Source organism: Cryptotermes secundus, unplaced genomic scaffold (assembly GCF_002891405.2).
Source record: "Cryptotermes secundus unplaced genomic scaffold, Csec_1.0 scaffold612, whole genome shotgun sequence".
NCBI classification, from domain to species: domain Eukaryota; kingdom Metazoa; phylum Arthropoda; class Insecta; order Blattodea; family Kalotermitidae; genus Cryptotermes; species Cryptotermes secundus.
In genome coordinates, this window is record NW_019729902.1 from 1213982 (window position 1) to 1238424 (window position 24443).

Consider the following 24443-nt stretch of genomic DNA (forward strand, 5'->3'; position numbering starts at 1 on the left):
CAAGGATCTCCTTCGCCGCTGGCGATGGGAGATACTGTAACATCCGCCATACTCACCCGATATGAGTCCGTGCGATTATGATCTCTTTGCCAAAATGAAAGAACCACTGCGAAGGTTAAGTTACAACACGAGAGAAGAGATTATTCGTGATGTAGGGCGGTCACTGCTGGACATCAACAGAATTGGACGCAGTGATGATGTACGACGCCTTCCACAAATTTGGCAGAAGGTGGTACACATAGGAGGCGATTATATTGAAGGAATGTGTGTTTACCTCAGGTATTAAATCATTTCAGAACTATAGAGGCGTTGCCACTACTTCTTATCCAGCCTATGTATATTACAGTCGGTATCTTCAATTTGATTTTTCTCCTGACCCTGCTTTTATCACAATGTGCTTAAAATTTACAGCCCTTTACTTCAGATGACAGCATCTCGGTGGGTTATTTCTTCTTAAGGATTTAAGGTGAAAATAACTTGTCACTCTATCACAGATACTGTTAATGTTCCCGTACACACTAAATTAATTAGGGAATTTTCCATTTTTACTGTAAGCAGCAGTGAAAGGTTCGCTCCTTTATCCAGGTGTGACAACTTGTTGATAACATATGTCAGTTTCAGAGTGTCTTTGGTAGGAATACACTTTCTCTGGAGATATATATCCTATTAATAAAATCGCTTAAATTATTATTTTTTCTTTTTCTTTTATATTTCCTTGTACTTCTCATATATGTTAGTTTTTACGTATAATGGACAAATGCTATTGGCGAACACTTTAAAACTGATTGAACTGAACTGACTGGAATATTCATAAATCCTTTTATGTTCAATTGTTCCTCCAGTGTTTATCCTTTAACTAGACACAGGGCGTTCAATCAAGGGGGAAACTTCGCAACACCGCTGACCGGGCCCAATGTTCCTCACAGATTGCTGCTATAACTGTAACGGCAACGGCGCGCGTTTGTCAGCGCTAATGACTCATTCTGCTATCAGCAGTTTCAGCAGCAATCTGTGAGGAATGTTGGGCCGGGTCAGTGGTGTTGCGAAGTTTCCTGCTTAACTGAACGCACTGTATTTCTCTCTCGTTGCTAATGCAGTTTATAAATTGATGGACTCTTTTTATAAGTGTACGTTTATTTTAAATAACTTTTATGGATTTAATTTTTTTATATCTGTTGTGTCCTTGTGCTTGTTTTGCCTATTTTTTTGCATTCGTAGTGATTCTTCACTTTACTCCTGGCTGTTAAGTTCAGCACGCAAATAAATAAGGCTTATAATTATCATCACCATCATCGGAGTAATTATAATAGCGATAGAGAGAAAGGTTATGAATTAATGGATTCGTCTGGTTCATGATAGGGCTGTTGCCAAATCGCTGAGTCACAGTAGAATAATCTGAGTACTGTTTATAAATTATTCTTGAAGATTAAGCTAATGACTTTGTAAAAAGTATAATTTGTTCGTAATGAGTGAAAATTCACATATATCATGTGATAGTATGCTTCGAATTATAATAAGTAGTATTTTGATATACTTATTGTGACAGATTGGGCCGTTTCTAGGAGACTAATAAGTAAACGTGTTCCAAGCAACCCACATCCAAAAAGAGAATAACGTAACTGAAGCAGCCTGTCCACTGATACTATCGAGATTATGCTTAATCAATAGCCTAAGTTACAGAAAAACTGACTACGCTTGCCAAGAAAGCCTCTGTTCTTTGGCGAGCGAGGCAAGCTTTATTTATCACACCGCCATTTCAATGATTGGATGTTTTTATGTGGGGGGAGGGGTATTTCATTTCAGAAGACGAACCTCTCTCTAAGTACTTTAATGAACTGTGCAAAGACAAATCAGTACACGTGATCAGTAATACCAACATCAACTACTAGACAATGAAAGAATGAGAGACAAGTGGCGCTCGACCATGACCAAATAGAACAAAGATTCAAAGGGTTTATTCTCATCAAACAATCGAACAGAAAATGACATATGCTGAGACAAATGATTACAAGTGATCAATATTGCCAACTTCAGTTACTAAAATAATTGAAGAATTAGAACCAAATGGCGTTCGACTATGTACAACTAGAACAAGGAATAAAAGGGTTTATTCTTACCGAACACCCAGAAATTTGGAAACCAGTTGAGATTCTAATTACATTTTAATTAATAAATATGTTATTGTTCAAAGTAGTTGACCTCTGAACATTAAGACAAAAAATATTTTCAGCATTATTACAGCGTATTAGCTAATGAAATGTTTCGTATCACAAAATGTTACAAATATTTTCTAATGTTGATGTTAATTCTGTTTTTTGTTGTTACACAGTAGGTTGACTCTGAAGATGGAGGCTATACGTTCCTCCGAAACGTCGATTTACATAATACCTATACGGCGCCACATCCCAGAAGACGGCATTTTTCATAGTCACCGCCGTGAAAACCCTCAAATCTTACATGAGATAAAATGTTAAAAATTTAATTGGTGATAAGCACAGATTTCCAGTTATAAGATTCAGGACAATGGTAAATGTACGTATGCTGAGAAGCCCGTTCGTGCTATTGGAACTAACGAGCGTAGTAGTAACAATTTTGAAAGAAAATGAAATGTTGTGTTACGTGTGGACGTTAGCAAGACACTCCCTGATATTTCATGGGAATGGTAGGTCCTTGTGCCGTGCGGAGTGTTCGAGAGTTGTTAAAAAAGTTATCTCTAGTCATAAACAAAAAAACTCCATGATTTTAGTCCGCAAGCGAACTATACTGACCGAGCGACCGCCGCTTGTCGGCGTTGTCAACGAATCCCCACGGCCGTTAATTTCGGTTTTCTAGACCGGAGCCGCTATTTCTTTGAAATAGCTCCTCAATTATCGTCACGAGGCTGAGTGGCCCGCTTTCCAGACCCACTACTTCTCAGAACGCAGTCTAGTGCGTCTAGTGCATTCTGCGGCAGCTATCTTCCAGCTCTCTCTGACCGTGGCTGTATCTCAACTGTCTTGGCGAATGCATTCAACCCATTATATAGGGGTTTTTCGAACCGCTTAGAGAACACCATCTTCAACCGTCCAGTTGAGTTACGATATTGCGTTGTAGCGGGAATTGGATCGTTGCCTAGGAAGTGACGGTTTGGGTATGCAAGTTACTGTATTTAGACACATGTCGGAGGCTGATCTATCTCCGCGTAAGGAAATGTTATCTAGTCTAAGGGAATCAGTGAATAAATCTATTCCTCATCACTTGGTGCTGTAGCAAATCTGGATTATGCTATTCGTACTAGACAGAACTGCAAGTGAAATGCAATTGCAATTAATATATGCCTACACTAACTACAATGTGCCGGTCACGGTAGCCGAGCGGTCTAAGGCATGTACTGACTTCGCTCGCTTGGAAACCGGGTGGGTTCGGATCTGTTTCCTGTGAGGTATGAACTGAATTCTTATATATTATTCTTATACATTGCCGGTCACGGTAGCCGAGCAGTCTAAGGCATGAACTGTTTTCGCTCGCTCGGAAGCCGGGATCGTGGGTTCGGATCTGTTTGTTGTGAGGTACGAACTGAATTCTTATACATTGCCGGTCACGGTAGCCGAGCGGTCTAAGGCATGCACTGTTTTCGTTCGCTCGGAAGCCGGGATCGTGGGTTCGAATCCCACACAAGGCTTGGATGTTTGATGTGTGTATGCATTTATTTTGTGTTTATGTTATCCTGTGTTTGGGTATAGGCCTTGCGACGAGCTGATCGCACGTCCACCTCTATAAAAATGATCATGAAACTGAGAAATCGAGAGAAGGAAAAAAACACTAGGTACCTCCGTGGTGTACTGTCCGTCTCGAGATATTGAAAATGGCTCAGTTTGCCGAGACGTTGTCTACAATGTAATCCTATGTAACCAGAATATCCATTACTGAATTCACAAGAGCCCACTAAGCCTTACCATGAGCCAGTTCGAACCGTCATATACTGTTCTTTTCAGATATATTTTAATATTATCTTTCTGTCTACGATTGCTGCTATGCAGTGTCGAAGTTTCTTTCGTCATTAGCTTATCAGAAAATGATTCATGGGTAGCGTGCCGACGAATCGCTATCTGTACTACATTGAGTGACTAAACCTTGAACACTTTGTCGACGTCGAAGCTGACAGTCTAACATCCAGGCGCAGTGAAGGCAATGCGAGAGAGAGGGGGGGGGGACAGTCTATGTTGTGTACATAGATACGTGGAGTGTCATCCTCTTGGTTCCGTTTAAAGTCTAATTTTGCTTGCGTCTGCGTTTAAGTTACAGACCCATTACTGCCATATGAAATGACCTTGCATAATAAATGAATCCCTAGCTCAGCGTATTCCCTGCGCCGTTTTCGTCGATCAAGGAATTCTCTTTCAGCCTGTTCTGCTTATATGTCAGTGTGTGCGTCTCTCTCTGATCAATTCTGTATCAATTGAAGGATTTTTCTGAATATGGTATGGGGATCATGCCATCAGAGGCCACGCCATTTTGGTACTTCTTAATTTTCCCATTATCAACAAAACCAACATGGCGACCGAACGAAATTGTGGAGTCTGAACGATACTGTTTCGCCACTTATTATCAAGCCATCCCTGTAACCGGCAATGGAGGCCCATAGGGTTATGAGACATTGAGGGTCCCACACTGTCTAGACAAGCGGCTCACAGATGGCGGTAATGTTGTCAGCCTTACGCGCCGCCCGCTCTTTAGCCCCCAGAAAAATTCTTGGTACTCATATCTGTTAGAGGCTGAGTCGACCCCATGGCTATCTTCACTTATTATAACAAAGCAAAATATACGTATTTCAAGGATATGAACTTTTGTTAAAGCAGTTGTTTGAGAAATGTAAAATAATGTTGTGACCGCGTGAAGTATATGTTTAGTTCTCTGTTCAATTTCGAACATTAATAAATTGCGAATAACTTTTCGTGAAATATAGCTTGTGCATCGACCAAGACTGGAAATCGAGATCTCATGATATCGAATAAATTATGGTAACCCCTACCACCTACATCACGACTCTAAGTAGATTCAGAACGTCTGGTATCTCGAAATAGAACTCATTTCATGAAGCACGGAAAATAAATTGCAGCTACAAAAGTAGGAATTCCTGTATTCTGGGATATATATTTTGGGTGCCCCTACACCCTGTACGAGTATATCCCACTGTGACCGTATAATCGTTACGGGATTTATCGGGACTTGGAGAGAGAAGCCACAGAATTTTCACTTTCACCTGTGTAATTGAATCGTTGTTAATAGTTGGAACTGGCTGCAGGATTATTCACCGTCAGAGCCAACAGTCTCATTCAGAAGAGAAGCTATGCGATTAGCTCATGTATATTTCAATCGCGTCCACATGTCCTGTAAGTGGGCTCACAGGCTGGGGACGTTTGTGCTGTTTCTTATTCCTGTCCTTCTTCCATCTAAAGCCCGATTTAAATTTTGATCGTCTGGAGCAAGAAGTGCGTTTAACTACTAAGATATTGTATATTTCCATCCTCTACCTTTTCTGCATTCACAGAAGAAGAAAAACCTCAGGCAATATACTGTGCCGTTGGACAGGAGCATTAACATTTTGCTCTTGCTGCTGCTGTTGCTGCTGTTGTTGCCGTTAGTGTTGCTTATGTTTGTGTTGTTGCCGTTACTCTTGCTTATGTTTCTTTATGTTGTTGTTGCTGCTGTGTTGCAGTTTCCAGTTATGTATCTGGTGAATTATTTGATGTTGTGAATTGTCAAGTTGAAATTAACCGAATAGGGTTACGTTATGTGACAAGTTTTTGTCAGCACAACTCTCTGAAAGAACCCCGTCTGTTTATTAACTAAGTTGTCGTACCTACAACTATTTCTTCTTCCCCCTAAGGTTTCGTAATGCCACGCTTCCATCTCTCGCGTTTTTCTGCATCTTCTTCAGATTTCTTCTCTTCCTGATTAGTTCCGTTACACATCCGCAGTATAGGCCTATATATGATAGAGTACTTCCTTGCTGAAGTGACACGCCAGAACACAGTACCCACAGCGCCCACAGCTGCTTCGACGTCCGCGCAAGCGCCATGTCCTGCCAATGTCATGGACGTATCCTGGTACAGAGTATAGAAAAGCCGTGCAGATTAAGAAACTATGCCACTCTGCAAACATTTCTGACAATGCAATGCTTCAGAAGTGGTCAAAATCACTTTAAAATATTTCTCTACATCTCTAAATATTTTAATGTCATTTCGTTTTATCCATTGTTATCTAAGCCGGTCACGGTAACCGAGCTGTCTAAGGCAGGTACTGTCTTTCCTCGCTTTGAAGCTGGGATCGTGGGTTCGAATCCCACTCAAAGCATGGATGTATAGTGTGTGTATGCGTTTATCCTATGTCTGTGTTGTCCTGTGTTTAGGTAGAGGCCTTGCGACTTGCTGATCACCCGTCCAAGGAGTTCTGCCGTCTGTAAAATGATCAGTGAAACTGAGAAAACAGCCCTATGCTCCAAAGTGGGAGCGAGGGGAAAAAATATTATCCAAGAAAGTCTGTTCATCGCAAGGATGATAAGAATATTTTAATAACGGGAAAATAGGAATTATAATCTCTATTTATTAATGCGTTCGTTCATTTCGTGGCAGCACACATGAAAGTTTCAAGGAGTGGCATGTGTGTTTCTTCCGTTGTAGCCTCGGATGCTACTGGGAATTTAGTCAGAGCAAAAGGTACACGGATAGGAGCGATAGGAGCCTGACATAGATAAGTTCTTTGAGTACTTGCTACACTCCTTTGTGAGCCGGTCGTAAGGGGGCGAGTTCATAACAAGGTAGAAACAAGGGGTGGCAAGTTGTCTTATTGACCGAACTACGACCCCTTGACCTACATTATCGAGAAAGCTGAGCAAAGCGCGACCCTTAAAGAAATATAAAGAAACTAACTGCATTTTATTACGATATTTGCACAGAAACAATTAGGGGTTATAAATGATATGTAGGCGTTAGTAGGTACTTACCATGGGACATATTCTGAGTAAGTCCAAATTTTTCACCCTGTTTAATTAATCTCCGCTTTAATAGTGAAGTTGGTATAGCAACTGGCTATGGGCTGGACGACCGTGGGGTCGGAGTTCGAGTCTCAGCAGGGTCAAGAATTTTCTCTTCTCCACGTCATCCAGACCGGCTCTGGGGTCCACCCAATCTCCTTTCCAAAGGTTACGGGGCTCTTTCCCCGGGGGTAAAGCGACCGTGGCGTGAAGCTGACCACTCACCTCCAACTAGTGCAGAGGTCAAGAAAATATGGATCTATAACCCACTCGCCCATACGCCTTCATGGTGTAGCGCTTAATTTTTAAGCACAGGGACAATTTTACCTTTTTTGTGCCTAGGCCTTGTAAGGTATCCCGTCCCTTCCGGTTTTCCAATCAAATTTTTTACGAATTTCTCATCGCGTCCTGTTTATCTTTACTGATTTTATCGCCCTAGTAATATTTGGTGAAGAGTTTTTTATTTACAGCCCCTTAAGTCATGTCACTAATATTTTATTTCATATCAAGTTACCTCTCCCTTTATATATTTTTTCTTTGACGCTACAGCCCCAATTTGGGCCTTGTCGTACCTCAATGAAACTCTCCGTTTCAATTCGGTTTACTAGATCTTAGACATTCAGTAGGATTCCTTGGACGGGTGATCAGCTCGTGGCAAGGCCTCTTTGTTTACCCTTCTCACTACAGCCCCAGTGGGCCTAGGCCTACCTCCATGAACTTCTCCGTTCATTTCGGCTTTTCTGGATCTTATATATTCGGTAGGACTCCTTGGGCGGGTGATCAGCGCGTCGCAAGGCCTCTACCTGTACACAAACACAGAAAAACGCACACACACTCACACAGAGACACACACACACACAAACACTAAACATCCATGCCCTGAATGTGATTCGAACCCACGATCCCGGGTTTCGAGCGAGCGAAGACAGTATGTGCCTTAGACCGCTCGGCTACCGTGACCGGCCACCGTTTATATTGTTCTACGATTTCTCTGCCGAAGCTACATGTCGTCTGTTATTCATTCATTCATCAGTAATCTGTCAGACGACAGGTCCACAGCCTCTTCCAAAACAGTTTCTCCACTTAATGCGATCTTCTGTTTTTGGAAAGAGACTATCCAGGAAAAGTGATAATGTGGTAGTTTTTCCATTTGCTTTCCACATCGCAGTACAACAGCCGTTCAAACCACTCTGGTCACGCCTGTTGCTATACGAACTTGAACCATCTCGAGCATCATTTTCTCTGTGCTTCAAGTCGCCGCTGATGACGCTGCTTCCGGCATCAGTTTTCGGTGTCTCTCTTCGTCTGATGCCTACCCTTTGACCTGTCCAGCAAGGGAGGCCCTGCCAGTAGCTACGCTACCGCTGGTATAGCTCTCAGGGTCCTTGGCATACTCAAACACCCTCACCACGATAAGGTGGAGACACCAACGAGGGTGAAAATATCTGTCAAGACGACAGGTAAAATAAAATAGGAGAAAACTATGAATCGTTAGGTTCTGTATCCTCCTAGCAAGGTGGTGGTGTTCCCGCCTGTAAGAGTTACGGCCAACTGAGGGCCCAGTTTTTGGTTATACCAGTCACCAGTGAGCAAGCCCTGAAGTGTTGAACCCGGCTCGAGGTAGGGCTCTATAAAGTTACACTCGTACTTCATGAGGATTTTCTGACCCCATTCAACTAACACTCTTTAAGCCTACAGTTCTTTTTGGCTTTTGCAGAGGCTGATTCACAGAGCCCACAGCACGAAGAGACTGTCTTCACTATTTCAAAAGTTCCAGTAGAAGTGTCCTGAAATGTTTCACTGCCATGTTTTCTTTTTAATGCCTCTGTTTCAGTCTTCAGCTGCCTCTTTCATCCAGGATCCGGATCAGATCAGATGTTTGTTCTTCGCATAAGAAATTCGTAGATACTAAGATAATTAACTGATTTCATAAATTATTGGATTGTACAACAAATGAAATAATGCGTAAATACAAGTTTTCATAACCGAATAGAACCAAATATAAAGCGTAGATGATCGAAGGAAAATCATATTGTAACGTGGATGGCCAGAGCTTTGCTAAGCAACGGCTCGGTAAACAAACCTAAAAAATAAGGAAACTATGTCTTCTATGCGGTCGGCTCCGAGCAAAAGCACGGAGATTATAGCAAGTCTGTTGCCAGGCAACGCAGCGGTAAATTTGCATCTACAACCATTGGAGACATTGTTTTCCGTGGGGTCCGTGCAAAGAAGTTACCTTAAAAACAAACTGCCCTATAGTTCACTTTTGAGTTCTGAGTTCTCGGTAGAAGATGGCCAGGGAAAGTTTGTCGACCTGTGAAGATATAAGGGTTATTAGAAAATTTTATTCGTGTGTAATACTTGGAGTGTGTGATTCAGTGAGACTATTATAGTTTGTGTGTTTTAGTTGTGGTACCAGGAGAGGACCAATGTGTGTAAATAGAAAACAGCGCTGTATTTAAATGTGATTAAGAGGGTGTGTAGCCAAACTGCTAATAAATCCAAACATCCAAACTAGAACCCGTCATTTTCGTTATGCGTACCACCCTACAGGTGACAGTATTCTGCTTGCAGATCCATTAACGGTATGGACCTACAAAGACCAAAGAAGGCAGGCCTGCTCTCACGGTGATACTAAACCACTGACACATAATCTCTCTTCAGAGCTGCTTATTGGCAGTGGAAACACAAAAGAGAATTTGAAACTATGATTCAATATATTGAAGGTTATAAAAGTTAATGTCTTTCTTGGCTTAAGTCTAACCTTGACATGCCAGAATTCTCTTTTGAAAGTTTCACATGATCAATTAATCATTCGTGTTGAATTGGGTTCAGGACAAAATCCCCCTCAAATTATGAGAACAAATCGCTTAAGCAGACTAAACTTTGTTTTGATCTTGAGGCACAATCAATCATCGTCCTCTGAATATTCAGGAGGTGTGAGACCTTTGTCTAATGATGTATGGTAACGCATTCCTTTAGGGGCGGTAGGAACGCTAATAGAAAATTTCAGAACTGGCCTATCTCGACAAGTTGCTTTCCTCTTCACAGGACACTCGCGTTACTTCCACCTGATGTGGAGCTTCTTTTGTTTAGGCTTAATTGTTGTGGAACGGAGAATTTTCTACAGTGTATTCCTTCTTCTGTCCAATAAAACCAAATACAGATGTGAAGTGGCTAACAATCCTGCTCCTTATTCGGGGTGTAAGATTAAAATCTCTGCCCTCAGACTGAATATCCTGACAGCCTTTCATGGCTTTGCTCAGACACTTCTATATAATGTACGGATGGTATTTCAGATTAATCACCAGTCATCCTACAGTTTGACTGCCTCATTTGAACCACCGACAAAGCGGTGTAATGAACAATATATTATTACTTTAAAGAAATTCCTAATAAACTTCCACATCATGGAAAATCAAAGCATGAAAGTATAAATATTAAGTTTTATATATCTGCTTTTTAAAGGGGGGCGCTCGGTAGCGTAGTTGGTTGAGGCACTTTGCTACAAGCCGGCAGGTCGCGGGTTCAAGTCCCGATAGGGTGGATTTTTTCAGTTGACCTTGTGGGAGCTGCCCACATTCAAGCAAGGCGAGTTTGTCACACCTAAGTCTTTCAGCCGCATTATGGCCCCGGGGCCGACTCAGCCCACATTATATCTGTAAATTTAATTCTTCAAAATTTTAAAACCTTACTTCGAACCACGTTCATCTTTATACATTCCTTACGTAGAGGGGGAAATCTTGTTCATCCGTTTGTCTGTTCTTGTGTTTCGTTTTCAAAGCTACTTTAAGCGTTTAGATTAAATTTGCTGATTTGCACAAAAAATTTCTGGGTGAATTTGATTTTTAGACTACTTTCCTTACTTTGAAAAAGTACACGGAGACCTATGAGATCACCTTGCTCTCTGTGTGTTTCTATCCGTGTGTCTGTATACCCACCTAAATGTTTAATTTTCTATGCGGTCCGTGTAGTATGAAAGGAAATTAGGCGATTAGTTGTTCCCAGAACTTCCTGTTATTCTTATCGACCTTGCGCCGAAGCTCCGATCGAATTTTATCACTGTTATCATCCTGAAAACTATTCATACTCGAAACGCTCTTTAAAATCTGCTATTTCGTTTTAAATGTTTATCAGCGTGATGAACATTAACAATATAAACCTAGAAGAAGAAAAAATAACTCTATGAGACAACCCATCTACAGAGCATTAACTTCGCAACAGAAGATCTGTGTCAGGAATAAGTGAATATCGATATGAATTGAGGTATGAACAATCGATTGTTTTATATTCGAAACCATCTTGCTGAAAGAGCTATGATAACAATACGTAAAGAAACACTTCAGTATTGTCCATTCAGAGATGAAAGATGACCAGAGTAGCAGAGTTGCTCTACAGCAGTGCCATCTGAGAATGGAATACAGTTCTTGGCAATCCTCCAAAGGCAGCAATTGTCATCGTGTCTTCAGTCTAGTTTTACAATGAGCGCTGCATTTATTGTTATTTAGGGTGTCTGGTCAATTTCATGACAGCGTGAGGTTGAGTATCGTTGATTAGTGGACGCAATATTGTGTGCAGATCATTTCAGCTATTTCCACAATGCTGAAACCCCACGATTATAATCATTCCTGGCATCCATCTAGCTGGGAATACTGGATAATATTGCTGGAACATGATGTTGGATAAATGCCTAAACTTCAAAAGCGATCTCTGTCCCAAAGAGAGAATCGGGATGCAGTGAAATTCAACAAAGCACCGGCTGGCTCTGCTGAAGAGTGACAGGCTAAACCTTGTGACATGTGATTTCGGCGGTTTGAGCTTAAAATAGTCACTGTCATTCATTTTCTTGCACACTCAAAAACTTGGACGCGGTATCGTAGGGCTAATATAACGGAATAAACCCGTATGTCCCTCCTGTTGCGTGCTCTGTGCGATGTTAACAAAGAGGTCTGTTGTAATTATAGAAGTAGATGGGGTTTCTAGTATCTCGACTATTCTACCTGTTTGCAGTGTTACAAAGTAAATGATAACACAACTTCCTTAGTCTACTGTCTCTAAAATATCTAATAGTGTGTCTCATCATAAGATAGTGATTTTGATCTTGTCATAATTAGGAAGTCAGTAAGATTTGAGGTTTTCACGGGGGAGGCTATGATATGGCGCCTTGTAGATCTTATGTGAACCGACGTTTCGAAGGAACGTATCGCCTCCATCTGCAGGATAGAAAAATCCGCGAGCGAGGAACCAGCGTGAGCAGGTGGCTGGTTCCTCGCTCGCGGATTTTTCTATCCTGAAGATGGAGGCGATACATTCCTCCGAAACGTCGGTTCACACAAGATCTATACGGCGCCAAATCCCAGGAAACAGCATTCTTCAGGAAGTTAGTAGATTCTATATTTAACGTACGGTGAGAATCAAAATCTCCAAACTGGAGACCTTGTTGAACGCAAAGGACTTTCCTTCCAAAAGATTGCGTATTCATGTGACGAATCCTCAAAGAAGTTTTAATTAAAGCATACAATAAAATTGTATGCTCCTTTTATCCCTGTGGTTTACAGCCCTTTGGACCTTTGTCGTTTTTACAGTTTCTTAATCCTATACACAGGCGGTATGACTCCTTGGAAGGGGGATCAGCCTTTCACAAGGCAGCTACCTATACACATAGTAACACAAGTACAGAATAAACGCAGAATGGAATTCGAACCTACGATCCCAACGTTCGAGTGGGCGAAGACGGTTCATTACTTACATAGCGAGGCCACTGTAATAGGCAAATGGGACACTACCGTTTCCTTTTCTATCTTTACTAATTCATCACTAGTACCCAGCTTGCCATTTGACCTATTATAATTTCTGAGTTGAGAAACTTGGCAATGAATACGCTAAGAAACTTCCTAATTCTATCTTACAGTGCCCAGAAAGAACTGTATTTTTTTATACCATTCAACTAAAAATTATATCATTAACGTGCCTGGATAACTAGGAAAATTTTAAATATTTTTTAAGACCGATATAAGCGGCCTCCGTAGTCTAGAGGTAACGTTCCCACCTCATGACTCGTAGTACGCGGGTTCAAAAACCCGGCGGAGGTCGTGGAATTTTTAAGGGCGGAGAAATTCAGGTAACAAGTCCTCCGGGAGGGACTTTAAGCCGTGGGTCCCGTGTCGTAGATTTACGGCACGTAAAAGAACCTCATGTCTCTAGGAGACCTCTCAGCAAAATTAGGCAACATTTCTCGCCCAAGTAGTTTCCAATTCCTCCGGTAGATGGGGGAAGTATTAGGTACCACTGCCAGAGGAGGGGGGACCTCTCTGACAGAAAGGGACTAACTATTAGATACCACTGTCAGAGGAGGTTGGAACCTTGCTGGCAGAAAGGGGCTGATAATAAGCACCAGTACCTGTAGGGTATGGAGACAGTAGAAATTAAAGGGGGACGCACAATGGACCACTAACCGGTCTAAGTGCGTGGGGAAACCCACCCCCTCAATACGGAATACGGAATACGGAAGACCGATATATATTTCTTCATCCACTTTGCATCTCTGAGACCTCGTAGAATATTTCTTACTTTGCCTTCTATTCTATTACGCTCACAAATTGTGTTTCAATCTGTAGTTTGCCATGTTCTATACGCTCGGATCAGTCAGGCTTCCTGCCTTTCATTCTTTACTGAAAATGTGAACTTAAATTTGGCTTGTGGGACTACTTTACAAATAAAACCCCGATATTAGATGCATATTTCTGAGCGTGTACCCTCCGTTATTTCTACAAGTTCTACCTGCACTGATATCATATTGCTCAATCATATCAGTCATGAATCTACATAATACAAGGTAAAGTTTTCTCTGTGCTTAACTAATTAAGCACTACGCCATGAAAGCGTATGGGGGAATGGATGTATAAATCCACATTTTCTTAACCCCAGTACCCATTGAATAAGAGGCTGGGTGAACCTCAAAGCCGGTCTGGACGACGTGGAGAAGAAAATTCTTGACCCTACCGGGACTCGAACTCTGACCCCTTTTCCGTCCAGCCCATAGCCAGTCCCTATATTGACTGCGCTATCCTGGCTCCTAACTTATGAAGATTTTTTTTTCTTTCGTGCCACCGCCCGAATTTGGGCCTTGGCCTACCTCCATGAAACTCTCTGTTTCACTTCGGTTTACTAGATCTTAGACATTCGGTAGAACTCCTTGGGTGGGTTATCAGCTCTTTGCAAGGCCTCTACTTGTACACAAACACAGAAAAACACACACACATACACGAACACCAAATATTCATGCCTTGTTTTGGATTCTAACCCACGATCCCAGGGTCCGAGCGAAGACAGTGCATGCCTTTTTTTTTAATTCGGTTAGTGGGGGTTGGAGTCCAACTGGGCCACTGGTTGGCCTATTGTACCTGCCCCGGGTGATTATGATGATGGAGAATTTGGTGGAATGAAGATTGGCAGGGGAAACCGAAGTACTCGGAGAAAACCCGCTCCAGCGCCACTTTGTCCACCACAAATCCCACTTGACCAGACCCCGGGATCGAACCCGGACCGCCGCGGCGGGAAACCAGCGACTAACAGCTTGAGCTATGGCGCGGCCCAGAGCATGCCTTAGACCGGTCGGTTACCGTGACCGGCAACTTATGAAGAACGTGATTTTTAAAATGCTCCTCCTTTCGTTTTGTTTAAGAATCCAACGATGTTTGACTCATTTCTTTCTCATAGTGTACTACTGCGAGATATGAGGCGAGGAAAGCAGCGTGCTTCTCCGTCAGAAAAGCATCTGAGAAAGCAGATTGGAAGCAATGACATCCTCTCGGGCTATCGTCAGGCCCCTTACTTTAGAATGAAACTCTGGAATATCAGTCACCCCAATAACTTAAAGCCCTAGGCTATTACAATAGCCACACAAGAACTGCTAGATCTGGATATTAAGTGCCACCAAATTCACAGAAGTGTTCGTAACTCTGGTTACTGTATCTTACATTTATAATCGGAATGAGTTAGAAGGTTCTCACGCATTTTCAGCTGATATTGCACGGCGTCTCCCAGATAGATTTCACGCGTTAAAATGTAGCTTACTTCAGACTGTCGCAGTGTGAAAGATATTGATGTGGGCTACAAGGAATGTGATTCCCTACACCAATGTATTATTCCAGCGCACTCACTCTTTCATAAAATAGATGCTTTCGTTGAGGCTTTTTCCTTAAGTGCAAATTCTTTAAAGTAAAATAAATTTCCTATCAAATAATAACCCGTAAGTTGAGATACGGTGACCTAAGACAATGCAATAGACCGCCTCTGTGGTCTAGTGGTCAGAGTTGCTGATTGCAGATCCAGAGGTCTCNAGCAGAGTCTTTCTTGAGAACCTGATAGTTGCTCAACTGGTGAAGAATTCCTCACTCCACTCTCCGTATATCTTCATGACTTGGTGCTTAACTAATTGAGAACAGAAGTAAATTTGTCTTTAAATTTTATTTTACCCCACAAATTTGTAAAGATTTCGGTTAAACGGGACGTCTAAACAGAATAATTCTGTAATAATAATAATAATAATAATAATAATAATAGAATAAATAAATAATAAATAATAAAGAATAAATAATAATAATAATGTAACAATTTGTCCTTCTTTATATCTTCTTTGGAATGGGTTACGAATGTCTAGAGAGGAGACAAGGGCCGTGAGTAAATGTAATTCCCACTTCTAACGTCATCCAGTGACTCATTTCCCAGTCTCGTGTTTAAAACAGTCGTAGGCAATGACGACTTCCAGGTTCGGGCATAATTTATAGGCTCATAGAAAACAGCTCGCCGGCCGCCACCGGTTCTAATGCCGTTTCTGTGTTCTTGTTTGTAGATGGCCGATCCTGATGACGAGGAAGAAGGCAACGAGGCACTGGACATGTCATGGCCGGACACCGCGAGGAAGCGAATCACCTACCTTCTGGTGGCACCCATCATATTCCCGCTTTGGATCACTCTACCCGACACACGCACGCCTAGAGGTAAGTCACGCATGTTGAATAGAATAAGGCCGGTCGGTCAGTGACAGAAATAAAGTTTATCCCGTTTCTAGGTAGATTATTTTCACAAACATAGACATGAATTTAGTTTGAAGGAGAGTTGTTGGCCATGCTTCCAATGTCACAGAGTAAGATAAGGTAAAGTTGTCCCTGTGCTCAACGAAGTAAGCACTACGCCATGAAGACGTATGGGGAGTGGTTGTATAGAGGCATATTTTCTTGATCTCGGCAGTAGATGGAGGTGAGTGGTCAGCTTCACGCCCCGGCCGCTTTAATCCTGGTGAAAGAGTCCCCGGTACACATTGTATAGGAGGTTGGGTGGACGATTTGGAAAAGAGACTCGAACTCCAACCCCTCAGTCGTCGAACCCGTAGACGGTCGCTATACTGACTACAAAGTTAAATTGCGAAGTGTTTCCCACTATCTGCACCCAGGACACGTCAATAAATCTGTAAATGCGGCCTATCTAGACCATGGGCCTCTATGAGAACATTAATATATCGATAAAACATGAAACTCTACATGCACTGAATTTCTTTCTACATGAAGTTTGAATAACACTGAATTATGAGTTGGCCTAGACAAGGAAAAGGTAATCTGGCTCAATTATTTATTTCATTTTGTACATGAAGGGAGCTGAATATAAATTTGCTGCAACTTCCAGTCACTGACCTGAAATAAACCCGTGATTTATGAAAGGGGATCAGAGTTTCTACCTATCACGAAGCTAGAACTGTATATTATTTATAAGCTTATTTGAAAGGCTTTTTTCGATTGCATAGATTGTAATCGTTAAATTAATGACAGTGAATGATGAATTGGGACAGATGTGGTAATGCAGAGCAAGTGGCCTTTTTTAAGGATGTCAGGAATTCAGAAAACTAAATACAAATCTGTTTCAATATAGTCAGTTTCCAAACCTGCATAATGAGGAGCTTCATAACTTGTACTCCTCTCCAAGTATGGAGAGGAAAAATGCATATAGGATATTGGTGGGAAAGCCGGAAGGAAGGAGACCATGGGAAGACTAAGGAGTAGGTGAGTGGACAATATTAAAATGGATCTCAGAGAGATAGGATGGGATGGTATGAATTGGATTGATCTGGCTCAGGATACGGACCAGTGGATGGCTCTTGTGAACACAGTAATGAACCTTCGGGTTCCATAAAATGTTGGGAAGTTCTTGAGTAGCTGCACAATTGGCAGCTTCTCAAGAAGGGCTCAGCTCCATGAGTGAGTGAGTGAGTGATAGTTTCCGGATAGAGTATCAAGATGAAGGTCTCTGAAACACGAAGTGGTACCTCCAGACACTACCCTCCCGCGTTAGATGATAGCGGAAGAGTTTGGACAGGCAAATACTGTGATGTTTGATGAAGATCTAATATTTCTTTGTTATATTTATAAAGAAAATTTTACTGTCTGAGGATACAGTAATTGTAGTCTTATACGTTTAATTTATTTGGACTTAATTTTTTTCTGATAACCTGTGTATAGGCCTACTAAATGCTTACTTTCCATTCTCAAGACATTAAAGAATAAATTAATTTCATCCAAACAAACAGAATCGAGAAGTGTAATAATTGTTTGTATTGATTACCTATATGAAGAAAGCAGTCTTCTGGCATTTGGCACCGTGTATATGTGGTGTTAACCGACGTTTCGGAGGAACGTATCGCTTCCATCTTCAGGGTAGAAGAAAATATAAGAAATCCGCAAGCGAGGAGACCGTATCTCCTCGCTTGCGGATTTCTTATATTTTTTCTTCTACCCTGAAGATGGAGGCGATACGTTCCTCCGAAACGTCGGTTAACACCACATATACACGGTGCCAAATCCCAGAAGACTGCTTTCTTCATAGTCACCGCCGTGAAAGCCTCAAATCTTACATACATATATGAAGTTAAACAATTTTTCGGTTTGATGGCAGAATTATTATGTAAATTATGGGGTCCTTCCTGAACAATTGTTGAGAGTCAAAAGGCACACATAAACCGCCTCAGGTTACGGATATCTTAGACGTGATTCCGACATATTCGAACCGTCCTTGGCAGGAGAAATTGCTAGGTGGCTCCCTTTCGTGATTCTTTTGGCCGAGACATTTCTCACCGTTATCGAGTGCTAACTTCGTCCCATGTGACATGTTTTACTTTCTTTAAACTGAAACGTTTTTCCAGGTCTTCACCGCGTCTCACAATCCCTGCTCATTTTTTACATTGTCCGAACACTTTGTCCACAATCTGTTCTGTTCTTTCTGTAGTTCAAAGGAATGATGATATCTAGACTGGGATCATGAAATAGATTACTGACGTTAGGAGGGATCTGCTGCTTCCATCTTCAGAGTAAAATATTCACTTACGCCTATGAGATTGCACGGTGTTATAGCTCAGAAGACCACAATCCATATCCTCACATCTGTCATGGCGAGATCTTTATTATCCCAATGCACTTTTTGCAAGTATTATATAAAATGAGAGCATAATGGGAATGTCTTTTCTGTTCGCACTTCTGCCCATATATTTCATTTCCAAAACTCTTCAACGAATTACGAGGAAAATTCGTATTAGAAGTCGGCATTAAATATTTCGGTCGAATATAATTTTGGTCCTTATGAGTTCGCTGTCTCAAAATTATGAAAATTAGTTTTTAATTTAAAAATTATAAAAAATATATCTCTTTTCAACGTTTCACCCTGAAGAAGGCTTATGAACCTGATATCTCTCTAGGTGACCACATTAGAGACACATGCTTTTCCCGTCCCCTTGCCGCAGAAATCCTGACGTAGAATGGCCTGTTAATTTGATCTGATGTGCAGTCGGTTCAATAGCCCGGGTGCCGAACTGGACCATATGAGATCTCTGCTTGTACAGGACAAGGCACGACGAAACAGAAACATCAATGCCGGGAGCAGGACTCGGACACGCGGTACAAGTCTGTTAGAACTTATGCGGTGTGGTTACTGTATTCAGCACTCGTTAAGTTGACATCAGCCATTACGCTGCATACTAACGTCAGTGAGAGTAAATTATACCCATCAGATGTTGAGATGTTAGTATAAATGCATTCTTAGCATACTTTCTGTTTTTCTGTCTGCGCGTGCGTGAGACCTCCATTTTAACCAGTTGGTTGACTTTCGAAAAACTTTGTATGAAGACCACTAGAACGTCATGTTTTCAAATATCAGTGAGAACTTCTGAGGTGGTAACGACACTTAATTTAGGATCCTGAAATAATATTTGGTAACAGACAAAGAAAACTGAAACTTTTGTTGAGATAATTTCTGAACAATGTAAAGTAGTAACATGGCGGCCGTGAGAAGTTTCTTCATTAGCTTTCGGTGAGATGGCTCTAACTGATGAACCAATGAACCTCAATATGTAGACAGAAACATATGGTAGCGTCATTATGTGCGTGAAATATATATACATTGTGACATGTTGACCCCTACCTCCCCAGCTGCACGTAGCGGTAACGTAGCGCTCGCGTAATAGGCGAGTAATCACCCCGAAACTCTCCCCGCGGTGACGTCACGAGCGGCGCCGAGCGAAGCCGAAGTGAGCCGAAGTTAGCCGAGTCCTAGCATCCTGGTCGCTACGCAAAGCGAGTCAACAGCGATGACGTCACCAAGGGCAGCACGGGTAAACAGGATTGTGAGAGAAGACGGTGGTAACAGCGGTTACTACCGCTAGCGTTGCTAGCAACACAGCGTCAGGCAACAAGGGTGCTTATTACGTGGCCGTTTTCTGCATTGTCCGATCGAGGCTACATGAGGAGCAGCGAAGGCTATTCAGAGTGAGTCCTCGAGCTACCTCCGAGTTAGTTCCGAGCAAGCCTACTAGCCAGCGGCGTGTTACAAGTGAGAGTGCGTTATCAACGAGTTCTCAGTTCACAAGTTACGAGCTACAGACGCGTGTGCGATAACCAGTGATAACCAGTCATATCTGGAGTGTGTAATTCAGGGAGACTTGTATAGCTCCCGCGTTATTAATACGTGAAGACTCTTGAAGATAGTGTTAAGAGATTTTGTTGTAGGGTTTGTAAAGTGTGGAATCCCGTAACATTGTGATAATTAATTGTAGCCGATATTTGTAGATTGTTCAATAAACCAATTAACGATCTCTACGGCGTATTCTGTAACGAAACACGTTACAATATTTTATTCCGTCACCACAATTGGTAGTATGGACACACCCCACATTCGTCTTTTCTTGCAACATATTTCAGCTCATTAAGCCATCATCAGGTATCACTTTCACAATCGCCACATACAAAACACAACATTCCTCCCAAATACAACAAACACAAATAAGGAGAAAACATAATCACATACCTACTCGAGCAAGCCAATAAAACACACACTAAAGAACATCAGTACAAGACCAGGAAGAACCCCGGAGAAATACATCAGTAGAAGATATATGTAATCTACACACAACTACTACATCCAAACAAAAGCATAGAAAACATTAATATGTGATTAATTTTAATGATTTAAAACTTTAACAATTATGAGCCGGGATAGCGCAGTCTGTATAGTGACTGGCTACGGGCTGGACGACCGAGAGGTCGGAGTTCAACTCCCGGTGGTGGCAAGAATTTTCTCTTCTCCAAGTCGTTCAGACTGGCTTTGGGATCCACCCAGCCTCCTATCAAATGGATACCGGGGGCTATTTCCCCGATGTTAAAGCTGCAGGTGCGTGAAGCTGACCACACACCAACTAGTGTCGAGGCCAAGAAAATGTGGATTTATACATCCACTCTTCCATACGCCTTCATATCATAGTGCTTAATTAGTTAAGCACAGGGACNGGGTAAAGCTGCAGGTGCGTGAAGCTGACCACACACCTCCAACTAGTGCCGAGACCAAGAAAATGTGGATTTATACATCCACTCTTCCATACGCCTTCATATCATAGTGCTTAATTAGTTAAGCACAGGGACAGCTTTAACGTTATTATTTAATCTGAGATGTGGACACACATTTTTATATATGACGGCATTACATGTAACTAAAATCCAGTATTCCAATATGTAAACACTAACCAATGTAGGAATAGGTGTGCTAGCAGACGAATACAAGTGAATGTAAAAAAATTAAAGAACTCACGATGGCTTAATTAGCGGAAACATGCTGTAAGAAACAAAAAATATACTGTATGTCCATACTAGCTAATGTGATGATGGAATAAAATAAAGAAACTGGTATGTAGGTAGACCATAGAAGTGTCTACACATTAGGATCTACGTCACAGCGAAATATACCAGGAAAATAATCAAACAGGGGGTGGGTATGTCTGCGTGAGATGATGAAGAGACAAACGGCAGTCCCTATCGGAAATTGAAACTTGGTGATCCAGCCTTCAGCTAGCAATTATAACGTCTGAGCTCTTCCGGCTTACAGATTCACTCTCATGTATGTAGTCATTTATTTTAAAGTGATAAAGAGATAACCAGGATGTGTCCTGTTACTTGTAAGCCACACACCATAGATGAGTGCGAAAGTGTGATTTATTTTAAAGCGGTGTATCTCGTTTGTAATATGCATCGTGTCAGGGCGAACACCAAGCTTTCTTCATAGTCACCGCCGTGAAAACCTCAAAACTTACACCAAGCTTCTAGTTGCACCCTGCTGCCGGAAATCAGAAAAGGGCTATGAAACGAGGCGCATTACACCCCAGTTCATCCTGGCGCTCAAATTACGCAGTAACACAAATGCAAATTTCCATTATGGGCACGTTAACTACATTAATGACCGCGTGTTTGGGTTTGCTGTGACGGCTGTAGTAAGGTTTCATGTATGCAAGATACAGTTCATTTTGTGGGCAGTTGCCTACTGTACTGCAGACCAATATCCCGATATACGTCACTCATTGAGATAAGAAACCAAACCAACACCATTTGGTGTTACACAACTTTCGTCTCCGCTCCTCGCATCGAAGGGGAACCACGAAAACGGAAGTATTCGGAAATGGCTTCAATTATTTACTGATGTGTGATAAAACAAAACAAGAGCATATTATATCATTAATATTATCCCAGTGACAGGGGCAAGCAGTAGCGTAGTTTGTTGAGGCACTGTGCTACAAGCCGGAAGGTCACGGGTTCGATTCACGATGAGGTCACTGGATTTTTCAATTGATCTAATCCTTTCAGCCGGACTAAGATCTTCGGGTCGACTCAGGCTCTAACAGAAATGAGTACCAGGAATCTTCCTCGGGGTACAGGGCGGCCGGCGCGTAAAGTTGGCAACCTCACCGCCATCTGTAGCCGATTGTCTAGAGAAATGTGGGAGGCTCGACGTCTCACAACCCTATGGGCCTTCACGGCCTGTTACAGGAATAACTTTACCTTTTACGTTTTATCCCAGTTACTTCTACTGTACTGGGAAGTGCGGTGATCCACTATAAGCGTTTTTAATAACTGAAGGGAAAAATATGGAGAGATTTGAGTTTCTTACTTCTGGGATATTACGCGATATAGCTTCGGCGAAATCTGCTGTCTCCATCTGCAGAGAAGAAGAATAAGTGTAAAGGAGTAACTCTGCTCTGAAGATGGAGGCAGTAGGTTCTCTGAAACACTGGTAGCCTTGTGCCAGACTATACGGCAACAGATCGGAAAATACACTGATCTTCAGGGATAATATTGATTGATTTCTTGATGCTATTCAGTGTCATAATTTATATATCGTCATATGAGATGGGAAATTGTTACTAAGGGTCAGGAAGGAGGTGGACGGTGGCTTATTTCAAATTACAGTCACGACAATTGTTTTTGAGAGACTGAGGAAATTTCAGCAAACCTCAGTCATGTTAGATGGTAGTCCTTCTGAGTTTCTAACCGGGTTACCGCTAGAGTAGGGGTGAACAAAATAAGCCCACGGCCAATATTTTGGCCCGACAACAAGCAACAAAACGCATTAAAATTTTGCTTTCTGTTTGTACTTGTCAAGTACCTCCAATTTAATTCGATGCAAGATTAAATTATTATTATTATNGCAATTGGTGGAATGAAGATTGGCAAGGGAAACCGAAGTACTCGGAGAAAACATTCTCCAGCGCCACTTTGTCCACCACAAATCCCACTTGACCAGACCCGGGATCGAACCCGGGCCGCCGCGGTGGGAAGCCAGCGACTAACCGCTTGAGCTATGGCGCTGCCTTTCCAGAGCGTTACTGCAACATGACATTTCTTGGACTTTAGAAAAGCTGCAAGAAAACAACTCTGCTATGGCTTATTCATTCTGTTTCTACTTCAGGGTCGCAAAATCATACTAATAGCCGTCACAGTCTCACCAAATGCAAGCGGGGATAGGATAAGGAATTGTAAAATTCGAAAAGATTTACATACATTATAATTCTATATAAAAAAATTAAGTTATCATAGAAACAATGGTAGAATATTTAGATAGAATGCCAGAGGAGACATTGTCAATATTCATTTGCACTTACTATCCACAAAGATGAAAACAAACTGGAAAGCCTCAAGGCATCATCTTGCGACTTACATTTTTCATATTACGGATTCACTGACGTCATTCAAAGGCTTGGCGCCACGTCTCAATATCTGACGTTTACACATAAATTTCTTTTTATTTTACCTTTCTTAAAATTATCCTGTGCTTTTCCTTGGGGAGAAGGGCGAGTCGATTATTCCCAGTCGCTGATTTAACTAACTGCAGGTTTGTTTTGACAGTTCCATAAATAAATAAATAAATGTCAATAAATTTTCGGTTCTTGTGAATCTCTTCATTATCGTGTTCGTAAGAGCCCGTCATTGGACCTCATCTTGAGCCAGTTGAATCCAGTCCACATAGTCGCACCCTATTCCTCCAACGTCCGTTCTATTCTTATTCTATTATTATTATTCTATTCCGTTAATGTCTATCGAATCAATTATATATACATTTCTTACCTCACCCGCACTTTACAAATTCCCCGGAATTTTCGTCCTCCATCCTTTGATCGCCAAAATTATATTTGCTGAAGAGTACACAGTCGAAGCTCCTCAGTTTGAAATTCTCTCCGCCCACCTGTTACTTAGGTCCAAATTGACTCTGCTCTCAAACACCCTCAGCATATTGAGTTCATCCGTCAGAGTTATAGCCCAGTAGCGGATCTATATAGGTTGTCAAAGATCCGTTGTTCCCATAGGAAGAGTCCATATCATGGGCGTTGGCGAGGGTGGGGGCGATAACAACCAACACTGGGATTTCTGGATAAAATCAAAATTGAGAAGCGAGGGATATATACCGGATATTAGTACCAAGAATTAAAAATAATTTTTGTTATTACTCTTCTATCGTTCAGAGGCCCATAACTTTAGGGGGATCTGTAAAAATATTCTCAAACAACTGTAAACTTAGTTTTCAAGCAAATATTCTGACTTCCCCCCTCCCCCACAGACAGTAAAAT

At 41.7% G+C, this 24443-nt stretch overlaps 1 protein-coding gene across 3 annotated transcripts in view; it reads left to right on the forward strand.

Annotated features, from left to right (window-relative positions):
* Nucleotides 1–24443, forward strand: part of LOC111865770 (sodium/potassium/calcium exchanger Nckx30C) — a 267900-nt gene that overhangs the window by 229495 nt on the left and 13962 nt on the right. For all 3 annotated transcript variants that reach the window (XM_033751953.1, XM_023854038.2, XM_023854039.2), the window contains one exon: nucleotides 15870–16017. In XM_033751953.1, the coding sequence (XP_033607844.1) occupies nucleotides 15870–16017 (148 nt within the window). The remainder of the gene's footprint in view (nucleotides 1–15869; nucleotides 16018–24443) is intronic.